Genomic DNA, 22,001 nt, shown 5'->3' on the forward strand with positions numbered 1-22,001 from the left:
GCAAACCCCCCTTTTGGAGTGTAGTAGAAATAGTAATGCAAACAATGTATTTTCACAAGTAAAACTCAAAGCCCACCTCTCTTTGCCCCTCTGCTGTTGTTTGATAGTGTTCTGTAGTTGTTGTAGTTGGCTCAGAGCGTGCTGGAGCTCCTCTCGGCTCTGGTGCAGTTGGTCCTGCAGCCGCTGGTTGATGTTCTGCAGACGGCGGTTCTCCCCACGAGCGTCAGCCTGATCAGTGCTTAGACTGTTGACCCTGCTCTCCAACTACACACACACACAGGTGGGGTGAGACAGAGCCTGCTGCTTTAGGTTTAATAAATCAGACGTGTTGACGAGTGAATGATGAGTCTGTACCTCTCTCTGTTTGGTGAGCGTGAACTCAAGTTCTTGTTCTCGCATCCTCAGTTCTTGCAGTAGCTGCTCTTTCTTGTCTCCTTGCCTCATGCTGTCCTTCATCACAGAGCAGACCAACATCACACCATCATCAGCATCAAAATATCACATCACCCAAATCACATTGCCGTCATTAATATCATCACAATCATAATCACCATGAGCAATGTTATCACCATAATCTATATAATCATAATCACTATCATAATCACCATGAATTATATAATTACTAACAGCATATTCACCATGATCACCACTGATATCATAATCACAAGGAACAAAAATATTATTCATTACAGCAATGTCATTATCACTATCACAATCATAATCACCAGGAACAATATTATCATCACCATCATCAATATCATTGTCACCATTACTATCACAACAACCACCATGAACTATATGATTACCATCATCATAATCACCATCATCGCCACTGGTATCAATCACCAAGAACAATCATATTATCCCATCACGATCTCACCAATACCATCACTAAATTATTATAATAATTACATATAATCATGAACAATATTATCACCATCACCAGCATCACCATCACTATCGTAATCACCATGAATTATATAATTATTAAAAGCATATTCACCATAATCACCATTTACATCATTATCACAAGGAACAAAAATAATCCCATCAGCGATATCATCACCATCACTATCATAATCACCAGGAACAATATTATCATCACCATCATCAATATCATTGTCACCATTACTATCACATCAATCACCATGAACTACACGATTACCATCATCATAATCACTATCGTCAACATTGGTATCATAATCACCAGGAACAATCATATTATCACTATCATAATCACCATTATTATAATAATTACATATAATCATGAACAATATTATTACCATAATCTATATCTTCATAAACACCATCATCACTATCATAATCACCATGAACTATATAATTACCAACAGCATATTCACCATGATCATCACTGAGATCATAATCACAAGGAACAATAATATTATCCCATCACAGCAATATCATTATCACCATTACTATCACAATAATCACCATGATAGTCACTGTCATCATTATCAACATTATCACCATTACTATCACAATAATCACCATGATAATCACTGTCATCATTATCAACATTATCACCATTACTATCATACAATCACCATGAACTATATGATTATCATCATCATAATCACCATCGGTATCATAATCACCAGGAACGGTCACATTATCAAATCATAATCACCATTATCACCATCATAATAACCATGAACAATGTTACCACTCTAATCTATATCATCATAATTATCATTACCATCATAATCACCATCAAAATTACCATGAACATTATCCCCATCACAGCAATATCACTATCACCATCACTATCATATTTATCATCACCATCATCAATATCACTGTCAACATTACTATCACAATAATCACCATGATGATCACTGTCATCATTATCAACATCACCATTACTATCATAATCACCATTAACTATATGATTATCATCATCATAATCACCATCATCACCATTGGTATCATAATCACCAGGAACGGTCACATTATCAAATCATAATCACCATTATCACCATCATAATAACCATGAACAATGTTACCACTCTAATCTATATCATCATAATGACCATTACCATCACTATCATAATCACCATCAAAATTACCATGAACATTATCCCCATCACAGCAATATCACCATCACTATCATATTTATCATCACCATCATCAATATCACCGTCAACATTACTATCACAATAATCACCATGATGATCACTGTCATCATTATCAACATCACATTACTATCACAATCACCATTAAATATATATTTACCATCATCATAATCATCATCCCCATTGGTATCATAATCACCAGGAACAATATTATCATCACCATTATCAACATCATTATCACCATTACTATCACAATAATCACCATGATGATCACTGTCATCATTATCAACATCACCATTACTATCACAATCACCATGAACTATGATTACCATAATCACAATCACCATGAACAATATTATCATCTTTCAGTACCATAATCATCATCATCACCATCATTATAATAACCACAATGAACAATATCATAATTTCCTCTAATACTAAGACTGTTCTCTAATAAATATAACAACATTTCCCCCTCTAAAGGTTTGTCAAACTTAAATCCGTGTTTCATAGTGAGTGTGTTTGTGTGCATATTTACCAGAGCTTGTCGTTTCTCTTTCTCTTCTTTTAACTGACTCTCCATGTCTTCATACATGGACCGAACCACTCTGTCATGATCTTCCTCTCTCCTGTAAGACATTTAAACACTCAGCACATTTCATTTATCTCAAGACATGTTTATTTTACAACAGGTAAAATAATGCAATGAAGGCTGACCTGCGCAGTGCCTGTTCTAAATTGTCTCTCTCTTTGAGTGTATCCTGAAGATGAGACACAGTGTAGGAAAGAACCTCTTCCAAAACACCCAGCAGCTCAGGTTTGTCCCTCTGGAGCTCACACCACAGAGTACACAGCTCCCACTGACTAACACACAGACACGTCTTTAAAACAAAAGCTCATATACACTTTGTGTAAAGTGCTAGTGAAAAAAGCAGGGTTTGGCAGATGTAGCCCATAAACGTTAACCTAAATGCGTACAATAACAGTATGCTGGCTTTGTCAAGCCAATATTGATCTAAACTGCAAACAGACAAGCGCAGCTTTCTCGTTATCTTATCTGTTACACAGTGGTGACCATAGCTGTGTATATTTACTCACTCTTGGAAGAGTTTATCAGCTCCTAGCTCCATGAGGATGTGTGTGAATCGGATCTCCATCGGCTCTTCTCTCTCCTCTCCGCTCCTCGCTCTCTCCTCCGGCCCAGAACCAACAAGCTCTCCTAATTTAGTCAGAGAGATTTTAATTTAGGCATATATCATAATGCATACTACACATAGTATACTATAGCCTACTGCATACTACTTTTAAAATACTATGTGAAATGGTACGAAATATGTAATAAAACATTTCAACACGTGAAATTGCTATGTTGTATGTTTAATGCAGCAAGTGGGTATCCAGTTATAAATCTATTAATATCATTTTCAGTAATTGAAACATTGCTGAAATAAAATATAAATATTAGACAAAAAATGTAAATGTAAATTAGATTAGAAAATTAAATTAGAAATAAGAATTGTTTTGGTAACTAACTGAAATAAATAAGTTGAACTAAAATGACTGAAACTACGACTGAAATTATAAAATTAAAGCTACACAGAATTATACAAATAAAAATGACAATAAAAATGTAATTAAAATTATTGTTTAATTAAAATTAATGACAAAAGCACAATAAATGATGAAAACTTTAATTAAAATATAAACTTAATAAATAAATATAAAAGTAGTTACTATGAAATTATTAATAAATTATCTTGACATAAATACTATAATAGCATATAAATAATACTAAAATAACACTGGTTATTAATAGGGATGTAACGATTAACCGGGAGCCGGTTGGAAATCGATTCAAATATGTGACGATTCAAATCGGTTGAGATGCTAAACCAATCGCGATTCATTTAGGTGTAGGAGTTTATATGAATGTATGTCTGAGGGGAACGAACTCAAGGGGTGTGAGGTAACCATTTCTGTCTCTGTCTAAACTCTCAAACACTGATTCCAACTGCTCAGGAGACAGAGGAAGCTCTTGCTGAAGCCGCTGGTGGATTTAAACACGATAAGACACATTAAACACATCCCTAGTATAAAGAAATCATATAACATAGACTTCCGCCACCACCCTGTCCAGGCTCACCTGCATGTCTCTCTTCGTGATGAATCCTTTCCCCTCTTTATCACACAGCTCAAAGAGCTCTTTAGCTTTGCTCATTCTGTCCTGTCTGTCTGAGTCAGGAGAGGTCGCATCGTTTGACGAGTGTAACCTCACCGTCCGGCTCGGCAAGGGGCTCCGCGGTCTGGAGCGGTGCGACATCTGACCACTGCCTGTCCCCTCCAGCACCACCCCGTCCTTCAACCAGCCAGACATAACTGCAGAAAGAGAGCGGCCGGACAGGACTAAAAATAACCAGCTGGTAAGAAATGTCGCTAATGTGGTCAAACCAGGTTAAACAATGATACGAAAACAATCATATCTCATAGTTCTTGCTCTAATTGGCCAAGCAAGACATTTTGTTGGTCGCTTAGTTACTATTTTTGTTCTGTCATGCCCTCATTGGCCCAAAATCCTGCTCCAAATGCCTGCATGATGGAAAGATCGCTTGATGCTAGAAATTTGTTGTTAGAATATTACCTTTGCATTCATTAATATTATTGCACTTCAACTGTGATTTAGTTAAACACTGACTTTATTTAATCGGTCAAAGTCAGCTTCATTAATGGAAAATGCTGAGGGCATCTGAAATATCCTGCTTCTTACATATCCACAAATAATCGTTAACCAGGATGTTAAACAGTCCTTCAAACAGGTGCCATGTTTTCTGACCCGAGACGCTCAATATAACCTGGCTGTAATTCCCCCGCACTAATGCCATATCGCAATGACATCTGTTTGTGCTGATATTATGTAGCAGTTGTGATCACATGGATGGTTTTGTAATTTTACAGGGAAGCTACTCCTTCAGTAAATGTCCAGCCTGCTTGAGTGACCTGCTCCACGTCTGCATTAGCACAGAGAAGCTTGGCTGATATGGGCCAATAATGCTGATATATAAGGAGCCAACGGTTGATATAATGCCAATAAAATGCATTTACAATATCTATGTATTCATTAACACACACACACACACATATATATATATATATATATATATATACACACACACATTATATGTTATACATTACAGTATTTATTTTTACATGTACATACACACTATCAGTCAAAAGTTTTTGAACAGTAAGAGTTTTAATGTTTTTTTTTTTTTAAAGAAGTCTCTTCTGCTCACCAAGCCTGCATTGATTTGATCCAAAATAGAGCAAAAGCAGTAAAATTGTGAAATATTTTTACTATTTAAAATAACTGCTTTCTATTTGAATATATTTTAAAATGTAATATATTCCTGTGATTTCAAACCTGAATTTTTAGCATCATTACTCCAGTCACAGGATTCTAATATTCTGATTTGCTGCAAAAAAAACCATTATTATTATGTTGAAAAGAGCCGAGTAGGTTTTTTTTCAGGTTTCTTTGATGAATAGAAAGCTCAGAAGAACAGCATTTACCTGAAACAGAAATCTTTTGTAACATTATAAACGTCTTTATCATCAACGTCTTTTGATCAATTTAATGCTAAATAAAAGTATACATTTCTATACCCCCCCCCTTTGAAAGGTATAGTGTATAATGTTACAAAAGTTTTTTTTTTCCAGATAAATGCTGATCTTTGGCTCTTTCTATTCTGTTTTAAATATTGATAATAATAATAATAATTATAATAAATGTTTCTTGAGCAGCAAATCAGCATATCAGAATGATTTCTGAAGGATCATGTGACACTGAAGACTGGAGTAATGATGCTAAAAATTCAGCTTTGATCACAAAAATAAATTACATTTTAAAATATAGTCCAATAGAAAGCAGTTATTTTAAATAGCAAAAATATTTCACAATATTACTGCTTTTGCTGTATTTTGGATCAAATAAATGCAGGCTTGGTGAGCAGAAGGGAATTCTTTAAAAAACATTAAAAATCTTACTGTTCAAAAACTTCTGACTGGTAGTGTACACACACACACACACACACACACACACACAGACAGACACAGAGACACACACACACACACACACACACAGACACACATTACAGCATTTATTAATATTTTTAATTTGCAGTTTCATTTTTGTTTACATTAAATATGAACAATTTCTAATAGTTGTAGCATTATATAGTGTTGTAACATTAACAACATTATATAACCAGTTAATCCTGTATTATTTATATACTATTATAGTATTTATTAATATTTTAAATTCTAATTCTAATTATATTTTTAGTTTTCATTTTAGTTAGGTGTTAGCAATTTTGTTATGTGCTTCTGTCATTTTTATTAGTTCTGTTTTTTATTTTCTATTTAGCTTTTTTATTTTAATTTCCAGTTTAGTTTTAGTAATTGTTGTATTTCAGTTAGTTTACACAAAGTTTTGTTATTAATTTGTAATAGTTGTAGGTAACAATAACAACACTATACTGTATATAGTTTAATGACAGCAGAAGTGCATTAAAATGTTACACAGTCAGTCTGCCTCAACGATGTATTGACCCTAATCGATTCACACAAATGTGAGGCCCTATTACATGGTTAATGATTAAATCAAATGCAAAAGTCCACAGCTATGTGACAAATTGTTATATAATCAGCAGGCTCGCGGGAAACATGGCAGCTTAACTCAACTTAGCTCAAAGCACATGGGAATTTCGCAAGGATAAACGGATGTGGCATTTAGATTTTAAGACATGCCATGAGCAAATACGTCCACCAGCAACTAATTGTCATCTGTCAAATTATAATAACATTTACTCATGTAGAAATCAGGCAACTATCCAAACAAAGCAGTGCACACATACACGTCACAATTGCATTTCTCTTCAACGTCTTTGGCTTTCTGGAGAGCTCCAGGATATGAACTGCAAAACAGGATGAAGTCATGTGACAGGACTGTCTCTCTGTGTGTGTGTGTGTGCATGTAGAGAGGGAGTGTGTGCAAAAACAAAGTAAAATGCAAATAAAGGGTTTAGCTCGGTTTACATAGCATTCAGAGCTCTTACTCATAATCACGAGCTTGTGTCAGCCATGCGGATGAGGGCAGGACGCAGGGGAAATACCTCCATATTATGTTTAATGGTTTGAGTTGTGGTTGGAACAATAGCGCTGAGTGATTATGAATGATTTGAATCAATGATATCTGGAAAGCAATATGCTCAGATCATATAAAATTGCAGAGAAGATAAAACAGGTCCCACGGCCCTGCAGAGGACACAATCACAAGGGCCCCAAAAGTTAAATAAAACTTAATGCGATTACTTGAAGGAAGTCTTTGGTTGAACCTTATTACAATATACAGTACATATAGCCACAAAATATTTGGACACTTAAAGCAACTGTAGGCTATGTTTGTAAGTTGTTTACCTTAAAATATCAAGTAAGTTTCAGAATCATTCTGATGGTGCACTGACTTCTATAAAAGCCGAATGGTTTCTGTTTTTTCCCCCACGTTCCTCCCCAAACGTCTATTCAACAGGTAATAATAGTTAGCGGCAGTGTTGGGGGTAACGCATTACAAGTAACGCGAGTTACGTAATCAGATTTTTTGTTCAATTTATTGATTGACAGCTCTCCTGTCCCCATGTTGAGGGAAATCAGAAGATGTTACTGTAGTTCTAAAATAAATATGAATATGCATTAATTCAGCCATAATTAAATGTTAAACAACACAAATATCCTTTATGTTATTAATCCCATTCTATTAACCAATGTATTTGCTTCTGACCTTCGATGATTTAGTTCAACCGTACTAATAAGCAAAAATCACTCTAGACAAACATTTGTGTGTCTTTTTTTATTGTCTTTTTTAAGTGTGTTGAAATCTCTTCTTCTGCATTCTACTGTACAGATTGTAATGCATTACTTTTAAAAGTAACTTTCCCCAGCACTGGTTAGCGGGTACGAAATCCCGTGAAAAGGGCGGATCGCTTAACAAATGCGCGTTTTCAGCCAAATTCGCTTTCACGGAAAATCTGTTCACTCGGCAACCATATTTGCTTTTGTTTCTTATGCTCAATTAGCTGTTCCATTACAGATAAGTCAATGCGCATGTGCAGTCCTAAGTCATAAATGTTTTTATGGCAACCGGAGCTTCATTTATTTAGAAGATGAGATTTATTCCGCCATATTGCGGTTGCAGTTGCGGTTTTTCCATTCACAAGTACAGTGAGACACCGTCTTATATCTAACGATTTTGGTACAGTGATCCAATGTAATTATGACAGTAATATATTTAAGACAGTGAGTTTCATCACTCGCTTAACTGTAGGGGGCTGCAACGTCACAAAAATACATAAAACTACATACAGTTGCTTTAAGTGACACTTGAAGTCATTGCATTCTGTATTAGTAATACTAAATGTTTTGTTTTCATTTTTCAACACATTTGTCAAACGTTCTGCTTAAGAAGTGAGCTTGCATCACAGGCTATTTTGTTATCTAATTTAGCGACATTCTGACAATTTGTTATTTGCAATGACATTCTGCGACCTAAATCATCATTTCAAAAGAAAAAAAACAAGTTTAAGGGCCAGCGTTTTGACACGAAACATTCATGTTGATTTTGTGATTCGAGTTATGTGCGAATACCAAAATATATGGGCATGGCATGTTTACACCTGCAATAAAGCCAAAAGAGGAATTGCAACACTCAAGGTCAAATAAACTTCCCAAGCTTTGCTACAATTACACACGAAAATCACCTGAGAGATAACAGCCATATGTCAACTTCAGATAAGAAAGCATACAGTTTACACGTGCTTTTTGCTCTGTGTTAGAGGAAATCATACATACCTATTATAAATCAAGTATTTTATTTACACCCACTTTCAATAAATCAAAACATTTTTTTTAAACAAGACTTTCAGGTAAAGTTAAATCATTCATTTTTTTACGATGAAACTGCAAACCCATATACACTCAGATATGCTCAAGAACATATGTGCAATGACCCACTTCATCTCAGAATACATTTCCATTTAATACTTCACTATATTGTCTACAGAATGGATTTGGACGCAAAATAGACATCAACTTTATACATAACAGTATGTGATGGGATCAGTGGTGTTGGTAGGTTTGACCATTTAATACTTATGCATACCACCATCATATACCATGGTGTTTAAAAGGTGTCCACAAACATGGTAAAACCATGGTACTCAAGGAGATGAAGGGCATATATAATACAATTTAGACTAAGTACACCCACTTTCAATAAATCAAAACATTTTTTTAAAACAAGACTTTCAGGTAAAGTTAAATCATTAATTTGTTACGATGAAACTGCAAACCCATATACACTCAGATATGCTCAAGAACATATGTGCAATGACCCACTTCATCTCAGAATACATTTCCATTTAATACTTCACTATATTGTCTACAGAATGGATTTGGACGCAAAATAGACATCAACTTTATACATAACAGTATGTGATGGGATCAGTGGTGTTGGTAGGTTTGACCATTTAATACTTATGCATACCACCATCATATACCATGGTGTTTAAAAGGTGTCCACAAACATGGTAAAACCATGGTACTCAAGGAGATGAAGGGCATATATAATACAATTTAGACTAAGTGTTGTTCTAGAAGAGTTTTAGTAGACATTGTCTATCACTTCAGACCTCATGCATAATTTAAAACATATGTCAGCACTTTTCAATTTGTTAAAGACAAACCAAAACTGGCGTTAAATTGAATACATAATCAATTAAAATGTCATTCAAATAAATAAATTAAATAAAGAAACAGAACATACCAGACCTGTGATGCGATGTTGCTCAGGTGTGTATCGTGTCACCTGAAAACTAGGTGTTTTATAAACTAGTGTTCATCTAGCAGCGGGCAGTAGAGAATCAAGCCTCAGAATACCGTAATGCTTATAAGAAATCGTCTCTCAAAATGGTCTTGGCTCCAACTCTGTCCCGCCAATTTGAAAACAGAACAGCGTTTATGAAATAAAAATGTTGTTTACCTTGTAAAAAATGTTTTACAATTCCAAATAATTAATAACAGTGAAGGTACATCGATAAAGATATACACATAAATACGCGATAAAATAAACAAACAAACGGTTAGGCTATATAATTTTAACTTGACGTTATGTATTGTATATTAGAAACGCATTATTATTATTATTTAAATCTTTATTACTTTAATATATATATAAAAAAAAAAAATTATATATTTATTCTACACGTTACGGTAACCGGAACTTCGCGCCGTTGCCATGGGAGACGCGGCAGCGCTCGCGCACTGCTGTGGCTCGCGATCAGCTCAAGTCAGAAACTCTCCGTTACAATCACGGGAAATCAGGATGATTTTACTATTCAGACGGATGATTTCACGATTCATGCGGAATTAAGGGAGGCGAAGTCTGGGTTTCGACTTCCACAGGTGTGTAAACGTTTAAAGATGTGTGCGTTTGGTTAGCAGTTAGCCGTTTTAGCTGGTTAAATCTCTTGTTCATCAGCTGTTTACGACTTTGGTTTGAAGTAGTCTTGCTTTTAGAAGTGTTGAATGCATTTTATATGTTGTTGTAGAATTTAATTGCGCTTAATCTGTTGATGTGATTAATTTGCCCCAAATCAGATACAGAAACATTCAACACGATAGATAATCACGAGAGATTTCAGAGTTCACACAGGACCTCAGTGAACTCATCCAGAACTCATCCAGTCATTATGGTCATTATACACACTCTTATTAATTCATTAGGACCGACGCTGCATACCGTCGATATTTCATGGTGAGCGTCAGGAGTGTTGAGAGAAGCTGGTTAAACTCTTTGTTTAGGCTGTATGGAGTTTTGAATCCGACGGAGATTAGAGCTGCCCAGAGCGTCTCATCTCCTCCTGCACTCAGTGAAATTAACCCGTAATCCCCTCAGTGACCTGCTGCTCTTCCTGTGCAGCACCCTGGAGAACACGCTGAAGGAGATCCGCTTACTCCACAGGTGAGTAGACAAACATTCAGCAGATAGACAGCCAGATAGATAGATAGATAGATAGACAGATAACAGATAGACATTCAACATGATAGATAGACAGATAACAGATAGACATTCAACATGATAGATAGATAGATAACAGATAGACATTCAACATGATAGATAGATAGATAGATAGATAACAGATAGACATTCAACATGATTACTATATTTTTTGATAAGATATGCAGAAGATAGACAGACATTAAATAGATAGATAAATAGACAGATGGATAGATAGATAGACAGACGTACGCAGACAGACATTTAAACAGATAGATATTCAACATGATAAATATATTTGAGATATTTTATCTATAGATAGATAGATATTCAACATGATAGATATATTTTAGATATTTTATCTATAGATAGATAGATATTCAACCTGATAGATATATATATTTTAGATAGCTAGATACTTAGACATTTAACAGATAGATATAGACATTCAACATGATTGCTATATTTTAGATAAGATATCCAGAAGATAGATAGACATTAAATAGATAGACAGGCAGATAGATAGGTAGATCGATAGACATTCAATCTATCTATTTTATATTTCTATTTTCTATCTAGAACAGACAGTAGAAATAGACATTCAACAGATAGATAGATATTTAACAGATAGATCATTTAACAGACATTCAACATGTGTGTATTTTATCTATTTTATATTTCTATTTTCTATCTAGAACATAGACAGTAGAAATAGATAGACATTCAACAGATAGATATCTAACAGATAATTTAACATAGACATTCAACATATACTGTGTGTTTTATGTATCTATTTTATATTTCTATTTTCTATCTTGAACATAGACAGTAAAGATAGATAGATATTTAAACAGATATTCAACATGATAAATATATTTGAGATAGATAGCCATTCATCATGATAGCTATATATTTTAGATAGATACAGGCATTCAGCAGATGGATAGACAGACAGACAGACATTCAGCAGATAGACAGATAGACATTTGATACATAGATATCTTGCTAGCTAGAAGAGTTTGTTTCTGATGTGATTTTATCTTCTCCACAATCCATTCAGGAGGAACATCTCAACACGCTCCGATGAGGATTTCAGCTCTTCAGGAACATTAATATTCACCCGAGCATCTGAATGTTTACTCCTCACCGTATCCAGCATGGCTGACGCCCGGATTAGACGGCCAGTGGAACAACTCCAGGAATTATCCTCGCTGTGCTTTGGTTTGTCATGGAGTAGCAGGAAGTGAGATGGAATTTCCTCCATATAATCACGGCGAGATGATCTCCACGTCAGACGTCTGCTGAAGAGTTTCATATGGCGGAGGGCTGTGGTGGTGTTTTCTAGTATATTCCGGATCGCTGCAGATATGCTCCAGACCAATAACTACTCGCTGGTGCTGCTGATCCAGCTGGCACTGCTGACCTTTGACCTGTTCGTTAACTCCTTCAGTGAACTGCTGCGGGCCGCGCCGGTCATACAGCTCGTGCTCTTCATGTGAGTGCATTACAGATTTCACCACAAGTCACATTATTTATAGCATCAGTCTGATTTGCTCAATATTAAAAGCAGAAAATATTTAGAAAATAAGCACTTTTGTGCCATATTTTCAAACTACTATATAGACACATTTTTTTCTAGAACAAGGGTGCAAAAGTTTAGCAATGGCAATGTCATGGGTTTGATTCCCAGATGAACTGATAAAATGTAAAACTTGAATGCAATGCAAGATGCTTTGAATCAAAGGAAATGCATGAATGTTTTCTAACATTATATCGGTTATCTGTCTTGTTTCCGCAGAATCCAGGACATCGGCATCCTGTTTAACGTGCTCATCATTCTTCTCATGATGTTCAACACATACGTGTTCCAGGTGGGGCTGGTGTCGCTGTTACTGGAGCGATTCCGAGCGCTGCTGATACTGTCTGCACTCTACCTGACTCTCAGCATCTGCTTTCACTGCTGGGTCATGGTGTGTACACACACACACACACACACACACACACACGAGCAAATATTGATTATTACTAGATCCTACATGGAATCTGTGATCATTTGTAAAGTTATATTAATTCCTCGCCATGTTTAAATCCATTCTGCTGCACTTTTGCAGAAATTATAATTGTATAATATTTAAATTAAAAATAAAACTAAAATAAAATAATTTTAAAAAATTGTTTCATTTTATTTTGAAACCCATTCTGATAATTTTTTTTTAACAGAAAATTATTATAGTATAATATATAATAAAAAATAAATCTCTAAATATATTTCTAAAATACTCTCGTTTCCCTTCATTCTGTTCATTTCATGCGTTTACATTTTTGTAGAAAATTGTTATTGTATTATTATTGTATACCAATTAAAAATTTAAATAAGATAAATAAAATGGTAAAAAATTAATAGCTTCTGTAATTCGTGAAATTTTGTAAATTCCTCACCATGCTTAAATCTGCTCTGCTGTAATTTATCAGAAAATGATTATTGTGTATTATTTTAGTAAAATTAAAAGTAAAACTAAAATAAACATAAAAATAACTTAAAATACTTTAATTTCCCTTTATTCTGTTCTTTACCATGTTTAAATCCATTCTGCTGAAATTTTGCGAAACATTATTGTATATATAATACAATAATATAAACATATTTATACATGTATAAATATGTATTCCTAAAATACTCCTTTTCTTATTCTGTTCATTTCCCATGTTTAAAGCCATTCTTCTGAAATTTTGTAGAAAATGATTATTGTATAATATATATAAGTAAAAAATAAGATCAATAAAATAGTAAAATTTGTATTTGCATAGTTGTACTTCTAAAATACTTTCATTTCCCATTATTCTGTTAATTTCCACTGTTTAAATCCATTTTGCTGAAAATGATTTTTGTATATCAATTAATAATGATTTAGAGTGTCCAAAATTGACTTTGCAGAAAATTATTAATGTATAATATGTAAAATAAACATTAAAGAAAGATTTACATTGCATTCAAAATTCTGTCCATATTTGTATTTCTAGAATTCTAATTTTCCTTCATTCTGTTCATTTCCTGTCAGAACCTGAGGTGGATGGAGTCCAATCGTTTCGTGTGGACGGACGGTCTGCAGGTTCTCTTTGTGTTCCAGAGACTGGGTAAGCCGGCCGTGAGACGTCAGCCAAACCCCGAATTGGATTTCACGTGAGGGTCACTGTCAATCTCATCAAGAACCTCTCAATCCCTTACTACATGTTTGGAGATACAGGCCTAACCTTTCTCTCTCATGACACTAAAGCTGTTGTAGACGTGTGATCAAACCAGAGGCACAGTTTTCTTCCAATCAGACAGTTAATCGCTCTTTACTATTTAGCAGTTTTGCTGTTTCCATAGAAGTTAACCACTGCCTGTTGATGGTTTTGTGTCTCCCCAGCTGCTGTGTTGTATTACTACTTCTACAAACGCACAACCGAGTATCTGGGAGACCCCAGACTTTACGAAGATTCCCCATGGCTCCGTGACGCATTTGCTAGAGCGCGACAGTGAAACGACACGCCTGGAAACAAACCCAAAATGGTGCACGGGGGACGTTAACGTTGTGCAATACAACACACAACCAAAGCATTTCAAGAAACAAAACGGATGGACTCATTCAGAGCCCCGCCACCTTAAAACAAACTTCTGAATTGTAGGAAAGAGCCAAGATGGCTTCCATGGAGCACACTGGCGATTGGAGAGATCTCATTTTGTGTTTTTAATGACTGAGAAGCGCAACGAGAAATAAAGCATCATGAAACCTGACGTCTGAATGTCTCAAAACACATCTTAGTACAATAGTACAAATGATCTTACTGCCCGCACCAGGTGTAAAGCTACAATTATCATAAATTGCTTCTTACATGTTGGTTGCGTAGACATCTTGTTGTGTAATGTAGTACGTACTAAAATGTCTTTTTTAAAATGGTTTTGGATCATTGCTTGAGCAGAGTTTGATCGTACAGTCGAACTACGAGAGATTTCGTTCACTTCGGTTTGCCTTTGAAGCGACGAGTGGAATTTGGTCTCAAGGAATTGTGAATTTTTGTATATTGTGCCCATCTTTTAAACATTTTGTTTGTAATGTTTTCATAAACATCCTCCAAGTGACACGTTCGGTATATTTTCAGTAAATTGTCGACGGAGCATCAACAAAGTGCCTCACTGTTCACCCAACACTACACAAAGTGAGTAAACAGCAGAGCGTCAGTGCACTTGTTATGCCGAAATCGAGATCGCATTTTTCTGTCATTTATGTTGTACTAATAAACATTTTCCATTGGCCTGATGCGTGTCCCTGATGCTTTATTTCTCCTATTTATCGCAAACATAAGTGTTCTTTAAGAAATAGTTCAACCAAAAATGAAAATGTACTCACCGACCCAAGATGTAGACAAGTTTGTATCTTCATCAGAACAGATTTGAAGAAATTTGTGTGTGGAAACAGTCCAAACAGCTGATAAAAACAATACACACGACACTTGTGAAGCGAAGAGCTGCGTGTTTGTTTGAAACAAATCTATGATTATGGGTGTTTTAACGTTAAACCGTAGCTTCCAGCTAAAATAGTCCTCTTTCCATAATATCGCTTTCTTGCATGAAAATGTCTTCTCGGCCGAATTAAGAGAGTATGCGTTTTCAAGCGAAAACAGTCCTAAACATTTTTAAACAAATATGTCGGTGGATTTTGATGTGAGAGGATAACAGGAGATGGACTTTATCACTGGAGGAAGCGTTATTATGGACTCATATTTTTTGTCCAGAAGCAACGGTCTAAAGGCCTCAAAGATGGATTTGTTTCTTACGAACATCACGACTGGAGTGGTGTGGATTATTGTGATGTTTTTATCAGCTGTTTGGACTCTCATTCTGACGGCACCCATTCACTGCAGAGGATCCATTGCTGAGCAAGTCATGTAACGCTACATTTCTCCAAATCTGATCTGATTAACTATTTTTTGGGTGAACTGTTTCTTTCAATTTTCATTGCACGTCTGTAGCCGCTTTATCTCTGAGACAGGCGACGATCTCCTCCACGCTGACAGACTGTTCTATTCTGATCAGTCAGATTAAGCTTGGATTGGGGTTTTACGCTCCACAAACAGCCCACAGGACACAAATAGCATGCTATGTTTTCAAATACCCAGCCAACTCGCTCCTCACATCGTGTGAGGATGAACGTAGGAACATACTGATGTTAACAGGAAACCGTACAAAACACCAATTAAAGAAATAGTTCACCCAAAAATTTACATTTTAAAATGCACTCACCCTCAGGTCATTCAAGATGTAGATGAGTTTGTTTCTTCATCAGAACTGATTTGGAGAAATGTAGCATTACATCACTTGCTCAGCAATGAATCCTCTGCAGTGAATGGGTGCCGTCAGAATGAGAGTCCAAACAGCTGATAAAAACATCACAATAATCCACAAGTAATCCACACGACTCCAGTCCATCAGGTAACGTCTTGTAAAGAAAAAAAGCTGTGTTTGTAAGAAACAAATGAATTACTAATAATTAATCAGATGAAGCACTGTTGGTGAAGCTCTGCTTGACATAGTGCTGTGGGAAAAATTGTATTAAATTTTAAATTTAAAAATTTAATCAGAATTACACTGGTTGTATAATATTTTTCTATGATTGCTATTAATTATAATAATAGTATTTTAATTATATAATATTCTATTGTTTAAGATTAAATGGAATGGAATAATTTTAATGTGAATGAAATATACATTTATTTAGCAGATACTTTTATACAGAGTGACTTACAAAGGACGTTAAACACATGAAAATGTCTAAATATAGAGATTTAAATAAGGAAAATAATCCTCAAGAATGAAAACATCTCTAACAGTGGACACATCAAATGAAAACCAGGAATCATTTTGGATTTTTAAACAAATTTTTTATTTGTGAAATATTAACACAATCCTGCCCATCATGCCAGTGCAAACTCCATCCAAAATCCCAGTGCTTCTGAAGTCTCGGAAAAACTTTTCTGATCACCTTGGAATGTTTTCCTGTAGCCTACATGTCATTTCCACAACCTGATGAACACAAATACAACAGATGTCATAAATATATTTCATGGAAAATTCAGGGACTGTAAATACTGTAATTTTAAGGATAATATACACTATTGCCTTCTAATGAACAGGTTTGACTACTTTAGTAATTTCCAAGAGTACAAATCTTAACGTGATGTTCTGAATTAATTGTGTGCTTCTAAATTAAAACAAGAGTTTGGACAGGACCCTTTTCTATTCTAACACGACAATGCCTGTGTATAAGGCAAGGTTCAAAAAGAAATGATTGATTGAGTCAGTGTGGAAGAACTTGACTGCTCTGCAGAAACCCAGCTGAACACTTCTGGTGTGACTTTAAATGCAGACCTTGAGCCAAAAACTCTTCACCAAACACATTTTGTCATTAAAATGACTGAACAGATTTTTAAAATTCATCTTTGTTCAAAAGTTATGATGTTGTGAACTTAACGAGGTTGACCCGAAATTGGTTCAGAGGCTGTATCTCAGCCAAAATTTGGTCAATCGAAACAAAACTTGGTATGCTTCATCAACACCATGATCTGAGGGTCCATGCCAAATTTGGGAAGAGCGCCACCTATGGATCACAAGATATGAAAAATGGCTATTTTTGCTGATCACTTTTGATCAGTTAGTCAGAAAATCATGGTGTCTATGGATCTATGTCTATGGATTCCTTGGGTCATGCCGAATCTGTGGATATGAATTTTGCCAGGATCGGCTGAACCATGTGTCTGCCATTTTGAAATATGTCATAAATTGCAATATATTTTAAACCATTTGATATATCTGCACAAAAATCGGTAGGGATTATCGAAACCAGAGCCGATCCTCCGTATACGCAAAATACGCAAGCTGCGTTTTTGAATTTGGCCAGCGGTTATGAAAACATTAATGATAATTTCTTTTATCAGGGTCTAATGATCAGGGTGCGCTGTCGCCCTTTCTACGTAAAAATCAGTAAAATCATGTAATATGAATGTCGTAAAGTCTTGCTCGAAACTAAAAAACGAGTTGAAAGCGTACCGAGCCGCAGAAGAGACACTGTTTCTCAAGCGCTTTCTGTGAGCATGATTCGAGACGGAGTGAAACACGGACAAATGCGTTTCATTCATTCATTCATAACCACTCATACCCCCTCCCCCCCCAGAAGTCTAGGATCGGTCGGCTCTGTTCGCGAGGGCGTGTTTCTCAAGCGCTTTCCGCGAGTGCGATTCGAGACGGAGTGATACACGGACAAATGAGTTTCATTCATTCGTTCCATCCCGCCCCCCCCCGACACAGTTTTGCATAGGGCTCCCAGAAGTCTAGGATCAGCACTGATCGACACCATGTCCCGGAGATACCTGAGAAGTTTGAACACCCCGCCACCTGGTGTTCCAGATATAAATTTTTTTTGCAAAAGTGCTTATAACTTTTGAAAACATTGTCCAAATTTAGTTATTTTTGCATCCTTTCATTCCCTGGGTTATACCAATTCTGACGATATGTCATTTTTCATCAATGTGCCTGTCTGCCATATTGAAGTAAATGAAAAACAGTTTTTTCGCTACTCCTCCTACAATTTTTGCCCAATTTTGTCCAAAATCTGATCAGATGATCTTTGGAACGAGCCGCACTGAACAGACTGAAATGACTGAACAGATTTTTGATATTCACAACCATTCCCGAGAAATACCTCTCCAAATAGGCCATGCCTGTGCTTGTTGATTTATGTTAGTTAGCTTAGCATGCTAACTGGTTGCCATTCGTTCTAATGTGACTCTTCAACTATCAGGTTAACCGTAAGCTACGTTAGTATTAAGTTAGCTTAGCATGCTAATCTGTCTAAAATGCTAAGTCATGCTTTTGTGAGCTCATTCTCACACCTAAACTTCTCTTTTGCAGTCTGTTGATTGTGTCTCAACTGAGTGGCGCACTCTGCTAAGCCACTGGCCCCGAAACATTTCATGTTGTGGGTTCGAGTCTCGCGTGGCGCAACTTTATAAAATTGTGTTATGTTGTGCTGTTTTGATTTGTTTATTATCCAGATCAGCATTATACAAATCTTTATTTCTCCTGGATTAGAAATACATGTTTTTATCCATTTTCATTTGAACTTCTGTTCATTCTCACCTATACTTCTGAACCAGCTGTTTTTACGTTCTTTCAGTTTCAACTGTTTTTGATCTTCCCGCTCTGCACAGCGCATATCGCTGCTTGCAGCTATATTTTTCATTGAAATTGATGTATTTAAATAAACTAAAACTGAAATAAAAATGAATGAAAATCATACAGACATTTAGAAATAATAAAAATCACAAAACACAAAATTATTAAATCTTTAACTAAAATTAAATTTAAAAAAAGAACTAATTCAAAATATGAACAAAAACTGTCATATTTAGAAGCCTGTTTCCACTGTGGAATAAAAAATAAAAAGGTAATTGTGATTTTTTTTTCTTATATTAAAATAAACTATAAACCATTAAAAAAAAAATGTTTAATATTTAGAAGCCTGTTTCCACTGTGGAATAAAAAATAAAAAGGTAATTGTGATTTTTTTTTTCTTATATTAAAATAAACTATAAACCATTAAAAAAAAAATGTTTGTTGCTTCAAATAAACTTGAACTGAAATAAAATACTAAAAAACGTATTTTATTCCTAGGCAACATTGCTCATGTTTATAACGTTTAACTTTATTTACTAAAATAAACAAAAATTGAACACTTTAATTAAAATTAAAATAAAAACTGATTCAAAATATTAACCAAACCGGTAATATTTGGAAGTCAATTCTGATTTTTTTTGTTGTTGCAATTTTGAGGGTTTTTTCCTTAGAATTCTGTTTTCATCTAACACTTTTTTTTTCATGGAATAGAAAATAAAAAAGGTAATTGCAGCACTTTTATCTCACAATTCTGACCATTCTTCTCAGAATTGCGAGTTTATATCATTTATATTAAGTTGTGAGATGAAAATGTTGTAATTACCTTTTTTTTATCTCATAAAAACTGAAGTGTTATAACACAGCTGAAGAGCGTAAAGAGACTCACTTTCAGACATAAATGCCGACCCACAGTAAGAGGAACAGAACGCCGAAGCCCATGAAGAGCGACGCCACCAGAGAAATCAGCAGCTCTTTGTACAGATCTCGCGTGTACTTCGTGGATGTTACTTCGTATCTGAGAGAGAGTCAAGGATGCAAATATACATCTCTTCGGATCTTTTCAGGCTAAAATTTACAAGCACCTTTCGGATTACAAAATGCAAATCTGTGAATAGTGAAGGATACACAAAGAACCAGGCGGTGAAGAACATGCCGATGGCCAGCAGCACTACAGTGAGGTGAGGAAACACGGCCGGGTTCACCGGACTGGTGTATCTCGTCATGGCTTCCAACTCCTGCACAGACAATCAGTCATTTACACATGACTTCTGACATCTGAAGATGTTCAACATCATACTGAAACCAAAAAAACGGAATAAACTAGAATAAGCAGTACATAAAGAGGCTGGAAAGAACAGGAGTATAAAAGTATAATATCCACATCAGCTGAACTGACAGTAGTTGCGGATTAAAAAGACACCATATTTAAACAGAACCATTCTGAACAGAAACGTGGATTAAACTTTTAACAGAATAGCTGATAGATATATAAAATACACAAATGTGACCCTGGAGCACAAAAGCAGTCTTAAGTCGCTGGGGTATATTTGTAGCAATAGCCAACAATACATTGTATGGGTCAAAATTATAGATTTTTCTTTTAAAAATCATTAGGATATTAAGTAAAGATAATGTTCCATGAAGATATTTTGGAAATTTCCTACTGTAAATATATCAAAGCTTAATTTTTGATTAGTAATATGCATTGCTAAGAACTTCATTTGGACAACTTTAAAGCTGATTTTCTCAATAATTTGATTTTTTTGCACCCTCAGCTTCCAGATTTTCAAATAGTTGTATCTCAGCCGAATATTGTGCTCAATTAAAAAAATTGACCCTTATGACTGGTTTTGTGGTCCAAATGTGAAACTGACACTTACTAAACGAATAGTGCAAACTAGATGTAAACACTTCTCGCTGCACAACATCTATTACAAGTTCACATGAACCTTATACACATACATATTTATGACTAAATATGCATATTGTACTTTGAATAGCGTCATTATCTGTCTGTAGTGCAAAAAAAGCTTCAGCAGATCAGACTCCTGACTGTAGCTAACAGCTAAAGCTACCAACTGCTGCAATTTAACAAGAAGAGCGATTAAATAAAATACCAGACGCGTTATTTACAGTCTCAGTTCATTTCTGGACTCTCTGACGTTTAAGAAATATAATCATTTGCTGTAAAACCATGCGTAATTTACCATCGTGTGACAAGGTAAAGGCAGAATCTGTCCGACCGGAAGAAGAGCAAGAACAGCCACGTAAGTGAAGAGTGACCGGAAGAGGAGTGACTGACAGCACAATACAAAATAAAAGTCACAACGCTCCATAGATAGATTTTCATAATAGCTGTCACACAAGGAAGAATTTAAATTTAGTATCCAGAAAAATATTTATTTAATTTATGCATCATGCATTTTTATTATGACATCAGTACACATACATGTCAAAAAAAGTGAGACAAATTATGCAGATGAACTAAAAATAACGATTATGCATCAATATACAACAGAGGCTTTCAGAAAGCTCAGACAAAGCATTGAAAATGAGAACATGTAACAAACACAATAGAGAATCAACAGTT

General features: G+C 35.2%; 3 protein-coding genes across 8 annotated transcripts in view; 1 reads left to right on the forward strand and 2 right to left on the reverse strand.

The window, feature by feature from the left end:
• LOC107674823 (EF-hand calcium-binding domain-containing protein 4A-like) overlaps positions 1 to 10,035 on the reverse strand; it is an 18,373-nt gene extending 8,338 nt beyond the window's left edge. Inside the window, exons 1-8 of the mRNA XM_016468927.1 lie at positions 9,967 to 10,035; positions 4,237 to 4,469; positions 4,025 to 4,140; positions 3,192 to 3,320; positions 2,811 to 2,957; positions 2,632 to 2,722; positions 355 to 450; positions 77 to 264 (exon numbers count right to left, since the gene is read on the reverse strand). Of these exons, the coding sequence (XP_016324413.1) occupies positions 77 to 264; positions 355 to 450; positions 2,632 to 2,722; positions 2,811 to 2,957; positions 3,192 to 3,320; positions 4,025 to 4,140; positions 4,237 to 4,467 (998 nt within the window). The 5' untranslated portion in view covers positions 4,468 to 4,469; positions 9,967 to 10,035. The remainder of the gene's footprint in view (positions 1 to 76; positions 265 to 354; positions 451 to 2,631; positions 2,723 to 2,810; positions 2,958 to 3,191; positions 3,321 to 4,024; positions 4,141 to 4,236; positions 4,470 to 9,966) is intronic.
• Positions 10,036 to 10,433: 398 nt separating this feature from the next.
• On the forward strand, positions 10,434 to 15,491 carry tmem138 (transmembrane protein 138). 6 transcript variants are annotated; one of them, XM_016468981.1, is made up of 7 exons: positions 10,434 to 10,614; positions 10,800 to 10,956; positions 11,122 to 11,163; positions 12,260 to 12,694; positions 12,998 to 13,169; positions 14,259 to 14,334; positions 14,610 to 15,491. In XM_016468981.1, the coding sequence occupies exons 4-7, from the start codon at positions 12,567 to 12,569 to the stop codon at positions 14,720 to 14,722; spliced, it is 489 nt and encodes a 162-aa protein (XP_016324467.1). In that variant the 5' UTR covers positions 10,434 to 10,614; positions 10,800 to 10,956; positions 11,122 to 11,163; positions 12,260 to 12,566; the 3' UTR covers positions 14,723 to 15,491. The 6 variants fall into 6 exon arrangements, with proteins under 6 accessions (XP_016324467.1, XP_016324463.1, XP_016324466.1 ...); XM_016468977.1 differs by having other exon boundaries at positions 10,800 to 10,894; positions 11,004 to 11,163; XM_016468980.1 differs by lacking the exon at positions 10,800 to 10,956 and having other exon boundaries at positions 11,098 to 11,163.
• A 1,600-nt stretch (positions 15,492 to 17,091) lies between these two features.
• Positions 17,092 to 21,749, reverse strand: LOC107674840 (transmembrane protein 258-like). The gene is made up of 4 exons (XM_016468954.1): positions 21,619 to 21,749; positions 20,537 to 20,646; positions 20,298 to 20,426; positions 17,092 to 17,263 (listed from the first exon to the last, which is right to left on the reverse strand). The coding sequence occupies exons 1-3, from the start codon at positions 21,745 to 21,747 to the stop codon at positions 20,300 to 20,302; spliced, it is 366 nt and encodes a 121-aa protein (XP_016324440.1). The 5' UTR covers positions 21,748 to 21,749; the 3' UTR covers positions 17,092 to 17,263; positions 20,298 to 20,299.
• Between the last annotated feature and the right edge of the window lie 252 nt (positions 21,750 to 22,001).

Source organism: Sinocyclocheilus anshuiensis, unplaced genomic scaffold (genome assembly GCF_001515605.1).
Source record: "Sinocyclocheilus anshuiensis isolate Anshui unplaced genomic scaffold, SAMN03320099.WGS_v1.1 scaffold941, whole genome shotgun sequence".
Classification (NCBI taxonomy): Eukaryota; Metazoa; Chordata; class Actinopteri; order Cypriniformes; family Cyprinidae; genus Sinocyclocheilus; species Sinocyclocheilus anshuiensis.